This window comes from Prosopis cineraria, unplaced genomic scaffold (genome assembly GCF_029017545.1).
Source record: "Prosopis cineraria cultivar Desert tree isolate PC_DT_omini unplaced genomic scaffold, ASM2901754v1 PC10, whole genome shotgun sequence".
Taxonomy (NCBI): domain Eukaryota; kingdom Viridiplantae; phylum Streptophyta; class Magnoliopsida; order Fabales; family Fabaceae; genus Prosopis; species Prosopis cineraria.
The window spans coordinates 35,545,937-35,556,310 of NW_026555341.1; the positions used below are offsets into that span (position 1 = coordinate 35,545,937).

Here is a 10,374-nt window from a genome sequence, read left to right on the forward strand (position 1 = left end):
TTATGAGCACCCTTTTTTTTTTTTTTTTTAAATCGAAGTGCAACTATTGGATCTTCTCTCTCCCAGTAATTGGGAAACTGATCTATCTGAATTGAATCTCAAAAACAGATTAACATTTACTGCATCTGCCACAAACACTATGCTTTATTTCTGGGGCAAAAAAATAAAAGAACTATACAGGAGCGACTTGTGGCTGACGTTGCAAAGCCTGTTGGTCATTCTGGTTGCTGTATTGACTACCAGATGCAGTACGAGGTTCCTGTAAAAAAGAACACAAATGATATCATTATAGTAGCTAAAAATCTTCTATTAGGCTTAACTCATGTTTAGTACCCAATAATTTTAATTTTTCAAGTGCTGGGGAACGAATCTACTGAATAGAAATTCGAGCATACCAAACACGAAAAGCATAAAATTTACAGTCTAAATGATACAGAAACGTAGATTTTACATTCTTGAGAAGAAGCCTGTGTATCAAATGCATTCTTAATTGCGGGGTGTGAGAGAGAGAGAGAGAGAGGTAGAAACTCACCACTAGTCGTTGTTGCCGCTGCTGCTGCACAAAGTTCACAGTTCTCCGCATGACATAAATAGACAAAGTCACACCCAGAATCCGTGCAAGCAATAACTGCAAAAATTCAAGCAAAATACAAAGCCTTGGCAACTGATCATCAGCAAAATGTGCTAACTAAAATTCAATGTTGAATGAAGCATACCATATAGATTGGCAAGGAATATTCCACACTTCCAATCATTTCAAGTAGCGAGAGAGCATGTTTCAGTATCAGTATAATCAAGATCTGCACATAACGGATATGATCCAAAATTCAGCGTCAGTGGGTGAAGCAAAGGGAGCAGAGAGAAAAAGAGGGTGAGAGAAATTTACAAAGATTGAAATTGAACAAAAGATAGCAGATGCTGAACACTGATCACAGGTAAAATCGGCAAGATTCTGGTCAGGCGAGACAACACGAACAATTTGAGTAGCATTATGCAATTGCAAGTCTCTTCTTGATATTTCCCAATTTCTCCTGCTAAAGATGGCATGGAAAGAAAATTAGACAAGTGGAAAGGAAAAAAAGGTTTAAGAAGCAATTGGTCGCAGAAAAAAATTGCAACATACTGCACAAAAGTTACCTGAAATTCATTCGAAGACGCCCTAATCGAAACAGTGGAGGGGGAGCAGTGTAACCGGGTTTAAATTGCTGAAACTCATAATTCAATGTTAGTTTAAACCTAATTTTATTTTGTTTTGAAAAAAATCATACAAGTTATACCACCAATCACCGACACATAAGAGAAGTAATATGATACATCCAAAATGACTCCTAAAGGCTGCAGATGTTATTTCTTTTCATAACTCCTGAAGGCTGCAAATAAACAGTATATATTAAAATGGAAACACTTTTAAGTACCTGGAGGCATATCTCACATGTGATGTCTCCTTTCTCATTACACCACCGCTGTATGCATTGTCGATGGGCATACTGAGAAAAAAAAATTGTATATATCTTAAGCATTGAAAGTTTAAACTGTCAACTACAAGAGTGCAAATGAGATAAATATGAGCAAGATATTCAGAAATACTGATGATAAGATAGCATCATTCCAGTTGAAAAGAAAAAATTGAGTTTGGTAAAGCCAAAAGAAAAGAATATGATTACATAAACGACACAATTCCTTCAGAAGCATGCAACTTACAACTATTATCCATACTTAAATTGTATGGCCGTGCAAATGAGTTTAGTAATGCATGTTTAGTGCACTTTGACCAAAACATAGAGACTGGAGGTCTGTATATCTCGCCTCGCCTCATACTGACTTGCATGTATATAACAAAATTCTGCTCATATAACATCTCGCCTTGGTCAATGCTGCTCATATAACAAAATTCTACAATTTCATTAACCTTTATAAACATCTTATAATGTTGATTAAGAAGTCTGTCTGGTCAAACCAAAGGGTTGCCCTGGAGGCATAGCTTCAAACCCTGATCAGGCCACCAGACTGCAAGGAATGTTGCAGAGATTCCCCTGGTCCAGCCACCCTTTAAGCGGACCAAGAAGACAGATTACATAAAGTGCATGTAAGCTAGGCTAGGCATCACTTAAATGTGCAAAAAGCAAAAGCCCAACTAGTCATAGGATGTTAGACTATTAATCATAGGAGATAGTGTAACACACGATGCCAACTATTTCAGAATCTTGAGCAAAATGACTGCTTTAATTGTAACATTCTGTAAATGTATTCAGAAAAAGATAAATTATGACAGCAAAAGCTTCTATTTGATCCAACTCCAGCCAATCTAATCTTCCGCATGTACCAAAGTAACGACATACAGTAAATACAGATGAGTGTAAAGAAAAGTGAGCTACATTATAGTCAACAATATTCTGAATCACTTTCCCAACTACGCTTGACTGTGGAGGACACAATTTGTATTCTAACAGGGTATCTTATTTATCCCTATGCTATCTGCAAGGTGCCCAAAGACTTAGGGTGTTTTTGTGGCTTGTAATGGGAGGGAACCAGCTGATAAACACAGAAAGATGCAGAAGACACATGAGCCACATTGATTTATGTGAAAGATGTGGCCAGGAGAGAGGATATTAACCATGTCTTCCAAATATGTGAAATTTCTATACATGTTTGGAGCCATCTAATTCCAAGAGAGCAGCTAGCAACATTTTTAAATAAATCATTTGAAAAGGGGTTTGCTGAAAACTTGGAATGATTCTAGAGAATCAGGATCGCAAATGGAACACCAGTTTAGGCTTAACATGCTGGAAAAGGTTATAGGATTAAAGGAATAAAACGTTTGCAAATGAGAATAGAAGTTGGTGAATGTCTTTAATGAGATTTTCATCATGATTCATTACGCAACGGAAGCTGTGAATAAATTGCAGAACTTATCTGGATCTCATAAAGTCATTACTATGAGGGATATTGATTGGTGCAAGCTAGCTCGTGGGTGGATGAAAACCGTGATTGACCATGGTTTAGCAGGTGCTGGTGTGATGAGAGACTCTGATGGGAGTTGGCTAGTGGGCTTTTGCAGGAACATTAGAATTGCACTGTTATTCAGGCTGAGCTTTAGGAGATCATGGATGGCCTTGAATTAGAATGGAGAAGAAGATAATGAGCAAGTTTGTATGGAGGTGGACAGCTTGCTTGCTCTGTAGGCACTTAACAAGTCTGTTCTACATGCTTGTAATATTTCAAGACTGATAAATGGGAATCAAGAAACTATTGGATAAAGATTGGAGAGAGGAATTTAATCATGCACATCAAGAAGGAAATAGAAGCGTGGACTTCTTGGTGAGCTTCACTCTTATGCTGCCTTTAGGTTTTCACGCTTTAGATCAATCACTCACAGAACCTAAAGTCATTTTGGAGGATGACATTCTCAGGATCTCGAGGAGGAACAGTGTGCATAGCCTAGTCACTCTTTGCTGTGTCCTTTCTTGTCACCAGAAAGACAAAAGTAACATGCAGACAAAATTCATTTGATAAATGAACTTGCCACTCTAAATCCTATCAAGATATTTACTCCCCTACACTAAACCAAAATCCTTTAATTACACAGAAGGGTAAGCATATTGATTTCTTCTATTTCATACCTCATCAAGTATTAAAAGCTTATAGTCCTCATATTTCATACCACGTGAGTCACAATAAAATGAAAATTTTCTCAACTTTTCAACAAAACAACGATGTGATGGTAAGCAATTCACAACAAAGTCAAGGTATCTATGAGAATCCACATTGTTCTTCCATCAAATTCAAGACCATGATTTCACAGATTCATGCCTCAAAAACTTTCAGATATATATATATATATTTTTTTTTGGGGGGGGGGGTTCATAAAAGAATGCCTCACCTTCAAACTACCAGAACACAAACAAGGTGTCTCCATTGTGGAGAATTCATCCTCATCATGGCATATCCTGCACTGTACCAATTTCCCCTGAGATCTCATGTCTCCAATATCCATATTCACTACAGAGACGTCAACCTCTGTATCTTTCACAGCAGAGGATGCCACCTCCATTGACCGTTTTTGGCTTTCCAGAGCAGCTTCTAGTGTGGACTCAGTAATCAACCTATCTACAAGCAAGACGAAGTGATCCCCCATAGTCAAAATTTTCTCTCCCTTAGATCCAACTTAAGCATATGTTCCCAGAAAACTTGTTAAACCTCTTGGATAAGCTGTTCTGTGAAAACACAAAGATAAAAACATAACCATGTCAGCGATATCCGGAAGCATATTCAGAAAAGGACAATCGTCATAACCATGTCAGCGACATCGAGAAGCATATTCAGAAAAGGACAATCGTCTTGTCTGCTCATAAAATGGGACGACCTTTAACTTCAGAAATAGTCTAATTTCCAAAGAAGAATACAATCAAAACAATTATAGCGAAGTTAATAGATTTGAACCGGAATGCCTAAAAATAACAACGAAAACGACAAAACGAATTGATGATGCAAAAGCGATTCATTGGTAAGCTTATCTGAAAAATGATTACGAATTTAGAGTTTAGCCTAGTGTTAACTAAGTAAGGTATCTTCATGTAAAACTAGAGAAGTGTGTGTGTGTGTGTGTTCCGCCAATAAATTCAAACCTTCCCAGAGACATTCCAAAGGCATAGATAGAGACACAGAGAGAAAGGACCCAAAGGCCTCAAGAGACACTGTTTCTCAGGCTCAGAAGCAAATAGCAAAACAAATTCGAGCACAATCGGGGAAGGGAAAAGGGAATCAAATGGAAAAGAGAAAAGTACCAGGACAAAAAGGAAAAAGGTCGAAGGAGCACAAGGAGTATGACGCAGACCTAGATGAAACGAACAACAAAAGAAGAGGCGAGAATCTTGCACAAAGAAGCTCGCATTTTCCTTTAGTCAAGTGAGGAAAGCTTGTAACTTTCTCCACAAACTTGTTATGAAGATTGGATCTTTCTTGCTGGATTCCAATTGTTGGGAAATCTCTGCACTGGAAAATGGGAACGAAGCAAGAGCTAGAGCGCGAAGCAGTTAACCACCAAGCGCCAAAACATAAAGCCTTGTCATTTGTCAAGCGTGCTCTATCATAGAAGTTATGAAATAATGGGACTTTTACACGCATAATTCATATTATAAAATTAAATAAAAAAATAATCTATTCAAATAAAAGAGGTAGTTTTTTTTCTTAAATTTAGTTGATATTTATTTTTTTTTCTTTAATATTTAGTTAATATTTAATTTACAAAATTGCTATTTTAAAATTATAATACTTTACTTTTTGCAATGTAAAAAAGGCTCAAAATGTGAGAAATCAAGCGAACAAGATAGAAAAACACAAGCTATAGTTGTGACAAAAGAAATAGTTCAAAGACAGAAGAAAGTAGAGTAGTGTGAGCGAGCTACAATTACGGATACAAAAGACAAACACGAGGCAAAAGGCATTGACAATACTCGAGGGAAAGGAGCACGCCGGCAGGAAAACGAAGCTACAAATTCATGATTTTTTTTTATTTTATTAGCCTAGGTATTTAATTTTTTGTGATAAGTTAAGAGTCTAAAATATTTTGTGGACTGTGTTTGATATGTTTTGAGAAAATAATTATGTGTTTTTTGTATTATTGATTTGCGATACTACATCATTGATATACGGCTATCTGCATGTTAATGATAAACAAATTTATATTTGATTGTCTGTTTATATTAATCTGCAATAGTATATCAGTGATATACTATATATTAGTTATATCAATAAAACTCACCCACTTGTTTATCGTTGATATACAGACAGTCATATATCAATGATTTTGTATCTCGAATCAGTAACACAAAAAATACATAATTATTTATCCAAAACGAATCAAATACAATCCATAAAAAAATTGATGTTATTGAGAGATATGAAGATAGTAAAAATTCAATATAGATCCTAGCCTAGTCTTCTGCTTCTAGAAATGAAAAGCCAAGCCAACTTCAACCAGATAATAAAAAATGATTTTTGGCAATGTGGAATTCTACCTCTAAGTTGTTATTGTTATCTAAAAAAAATCTTACATTTTATTTTAAATTGTTAGGTGCATATAATAAGGAATTCTAAATCGTGGACTAGTTATGTGGGATATTTTTTTTCTCTATTTTGGATATATAGCACCAAAAATTTTATATTTGTTGAGGGGAGTTTTTGTTGGGTAAAGAAAGAATATCACATTCTAATTAAATTTGTGAAGGGCCATGCTCCAAATTTTTATAAATTCTATCCATAATTCTTGGGGTATATATGTTTTAGGACCACTGTGCCAATTTTCTCAAAAATTTATTATCATAAATACTTTCTCTGTTAAAAAATGTAAAACATTTGTAAGGAATTAGATGTTTTAAATGTAAGACATTTTTAATCTTTTGAGGTGTAATCATTGCCTTTTTTAAAAAAAAAATGCCTCTATTAATGATGACTTTATATTTATTGTAGGATATTTAATAGGAGTAAATATAAAAAGATATGGTTAGTTGGAAAGTAGGTAACTATTTTATTGGGATGAGTTTCAATTAAAAATGCCTTACATTTTTTAATGGAGAGAATATAATATAACTAAATTTATTCCACGTGATGCACATGAATGTTTTAATATTTAAAATGTAAAAATAAAATATAAATTTAAAAATTTAAAAATAATTTAGTTTAGTCTATATAAAATATGTAATTTATTTCAATTAAATATAAAAACAAAATATTTTATTATATTTGAAATTTTATTTTGCATATACATATTAAAAATATAAATTTTATTTTATTTAATTTTAAACTTCATTGGGGTGAATTTGTTAGTCTCCAATACTTGTGCTCTTTTTTTTAAAAAAAAATCTCATTTTTTTGATAATAAAAGGAGATTTACAAGAAAAAGAAAAAAACATCAAGCTAAATTTTACTCTTTCCGTTAAAAAATATAAATTATTTTTAACCGAATTTTATCCTAATAAAGTAGTTACTTACTTTTCAAGTAACTTTATCTTTTTATATTTACCTCTTTTAAACATCCTACAATAAATATAAAGTTATTATTAATAGGGGCACTTAAAAAAAAAGACAATGATTACACTTTAAAAAATTAAAAATGTCTGACATTTTTGAACATACAATTCCTTAAAAAATGTTTTATATTTTTGAATTGTGGGAGTAACTTTTAACAAAAAAAAAAGGGAAATTAGATAGTTCAACAGAAACGTTCACTGCGTTCAACTTCAAGAGAGAGAAAATACTTTCGGTAACTAAATTACATGGAGAATTCCGTAGCTCTCGTCTTCCATTGTGAGGATGAGAGATCCTAAGTCAGAACAATCCCCCAGATGTTCCACCGTGAAATTCTTGATCTAGCACAATACACCTCGGATACAAGCAACCACAGATGATTCCCACAGCGAAGTTGGAGATCTTCCAAAACAGGAAAAGTGAAGATCCTCATGATCGAGATTGATATTGACATCACATAAAATATTCCTGTTTCTTAATTGTTTCTAACTTCCTGTTTTCAAAATCTCAGATATGAGTAATTAGATTTCGAATATTGCTCAACATTTTGTTGAATCAGAAGTCTTATAATGTATCGAGAAGCATTACCAAAGGATGTCCATTTACAGACTTCCTTAAGAAATTTGAAATTGCTTTATGGAATTTCAACATAATTTGCGTGGGAGAAAACTTGCGGTCTACATGCAAGCTGGCCTCATTCCTTTTTTTGCCAAATGAGATGACACAAAGTACATATATTTTCTAGTATGTGAAGTTGATTATCAAGATAGAGATTCCTAGAGGTTAGCTGAAGCCAATCAAGAAAGTCTTGATTTCCGTTGATTGTGGATTCGATAGAAAGGGAGTCAAACCAAGTGGCTTTTATGAGAGGACTGTCACAAAAAGGGTCTTGCATAGTCTCTCTGCACAGTCACGTCCTAAAACATATGAAATAGAGTTATTGAGACAATGTGACCTCAAAACATCCCTAGTAGGTGGAGCTTCATGCACCAGCTTCCATATGAATAAAAAGTGTTTTCTATGGAAGTTGAAGACTCCAAGGTGGAGTCCAAAAACTAGAGTTATAGCAGGAATACTGTGGTATCATTATTGAGAATGTTAAATCCCTTCGTTACAGTATAGGTACATTCTCCCCATATTAACTTACCAACAGGATTAGTATAGGAAATAGGTACCTTCTCACCCTGTTGAGAACAACTCTAGCAAGGACATCATCATAGACCCCCTTCACAAGAGGTCAAGAGGAGCATTACATGTGACGACAGTTCAAGGATTGGATTTTCATTGACCAGATCTGCTACCTTAGATATGTTTAGATCCCGCACCAAATTCATGTTGGAAGAAGCCTTCCAATTTTTGAGTATGTTTGGATAACATGCCAACTAAAGTTGGGATGATCCAAACCTAAGTTGAGACATTAAAAAAGAAAAGTGAATTGGCATTGGAAGAGATTGGGCATTTTGAACAAAGCTATTGGGTAGAGCTTTTCAACTAGCATTCAGGAATGGGGTGGACGTTGGAAGCATTTATTGAGTTTTTACCAGTTTTTTCTCTCTTCAGTATCTTTCAGAGTGCCCAACTTTACCCTCTTCACCCACTTCTCACTTCATTCATTTGATCAAAGGAGCTCTAGAACAAGTTACTAGATTTTTTACTCTACTTTCATATCGTCCTGAGAAATTCATTTAATAATTTAATATTTGGCCAGGGAATAGTTTATCAGGAAAAGAATGAGATTACTAATTTAATTAATTGTGAACAAACCTCATAGGATGACGGCAAAAAAAAAAAAAAGAATTAATAGTGGAAGTATTCCTGCTATTTCTAAATATAAGATAAAATAATCAATTCACCCAATTTAAAAAAAGTTGACTGGCTAAGTATAATCATTATATATGGAATTAAAAAATTTACACTAAATTATCTCTATAATAAATTAAATAAATTTGTATAGTAAAAACATAAGAAAATTTATGTATGTTTTTGTCATTATATATCTCAACTGACTTTTGAATTAAATTATCCAAATAAATTTTATTTTATCCAATTGACTTTTGTAAAAAAAATATTCAAACATAAATTACATTACAGTTACAAACTTTTCTCTTAATCTCAATTTGCTAACTTCAGTTAAATTTTAACATCAGTTGTGAATTTTTTAATCCAAATACACACTTCGTCAAAGATAGATATGGACTCACGATTTTTAACTTTCCAATATAGGTAATCTCTTATTAGGTTCTCAGATTTGTAAATTCCTTTCCAAAACCACGAGGCATTGTAGGGCAATTAAAGATCGCAGGAGCTAGAACGGTTAATATACTTAATTTGGTTTTAAAGTATTCCCCAAAAGTAAATGTTCTTCTGCATTCATGATCCTTCAAACTTGTTTGGCTAGAAGAGACACATTTGTTTTCATCGTATTTTGTTAGCCCTAAGCCACCATCTCTGACAGGAGAAAAATAGGATGTCTTCCCTGGTCAAATGCATGCTGCGTTTAGAATTTTCAATACCCCAAAAGAAATCCACTAATTTACGATCAATTGTTGCACATAATTTCTTAATCTAACACATGAAAGGGTGTCAATGTTTGTGGCTGAAAGAGGAGTAATTTGGGTCTTCCATAAAGCAATTCTCTTATTTGAAAAAAAAAACAAAAAGTGATTTTTAAATAGTTTAAAGATTTTATAAAAAGATATTTATTTGGTAGAGATTTTATAAAAAGTAAATATTATTTTATGTATAATAACTAAAAAAGTGATTATTAGTTGGTTATTCTTAAATTTTATGATATTTTTTCTTGATTTTTGTTTTATAAAAATAATTTATTATTATATTATTTTAAAATTTTATGATATCTATCAGAAATATACTTTTTTTGAATTTTGATTATTTTCAAAAGTTTAAACAATCACAAAATAGATTTTTTTAAAAAAAATAATAAGTGAATTTTTTCATGAAATAAGTCAAAACAAATGGACCCATAAATCTCTTTTTATAAAATCTCTAAACTATCTAAAAATTATTTGTCTTTTAATCTTAAATAAATGGGCTTTAAGTATATAAGGTTAAGTACTTAAATCTTACTTTCCCTTTGAGAAAAGATTAAGCATAATAATTATATTTGAAATTAAAAAATAGACAAAATCAAGTATCAAACAATTATCAACTTCAATCAATCAACTATCATATATAAATCTTGTAAACTTAATCTAATTGGCCAAAAAGCTTCACTCAGTTAATGAACTTTAGTCTTATATTAATATTTATCCCTTATTGGTTGATTTATTTAGTCTCATATGATCTTCCTTTATATTATTTTGGAAGTATTTTAATCAACAATCTTTA

At 32.8% G+C, this 10,374-nt stretch overlaps 1 protein-coding gene across 4 annotated transcripts; it reads right to left on the reverse strand.

Moving 5' to 3' along the window:
* Positions 1 to 66: 66 nt before the first annotated feature.
* On the reverse strand, positions 67 to 5,072 carry LOC129322898 (uncharacterized). 4 transcript variants are annotated; one of them, XM_054969357.1, is made up of 8 exons: positions 4,835 to 5,072; positions 3,881 to 4,214; positions 1,416 to 1,487; positions 1,138 to 1,205; positions 887 to 1,034; positions 717 to 800; positions 533 to 628; positions 67 to 259 (listed from the first exon to the last, which is right to left on the reverse strand). In XM_054969357.1, exons 2-8 carry the CDS (start codon positions 4,133 to 4,135, stop codon positions 173 to 175), a joined length of 810 nt encoding a protein of 269 aa, XP_054825332.1. In that variant the 5' UTR covers positions 4,136 to 4,214; positions 4,835 to 5,072; the 3' UTR covers positions 67 to 172. The 4 variants fall into 4 exon arrangements, with proteins under 4 accessions (XP_054825332.1, XP_054825334.1, XP_054825331.1 ...); XM_054969359.1 differs by having other exon boundaries at positions 887 to 1,031; positions 4,785 to 5,072; XM_054969356.1 differs by having other exon boundaries at positions 4,785 to 5,072.
* Between the last annotated feature and the right edge of the window lie 5,302 nt (positions 5,073 to 10,374).

What these genes read in the sequence shown, in the direction of transcription:
- LOC129322898 (XM_054969357.1), bottom strand. Translation starts at nt 4,135, where the DNA reads ATGGGGGATCACTTCGTCTTGCTTGTAGATAGGTTGATTACTGAGTCC. An exon ending in TGTGTTCTGGTAGTTTGAAG is followed by an intron (nt 1,488 to 3,880) that starts GTGAGGCATTCT and finishes TTTTTTTCTCAG; the next exon opens with TATGCCCATCGACAATGCAT. An exon ending in CATGTGAGATATGCCTCCAG is followed by an intron (nt 1,206 to 1,415) that starts GTACTTAAAAGT and finishes TATGAGTTTCAG; the next exon opens with CAATTTAAACCCGGTTACAC.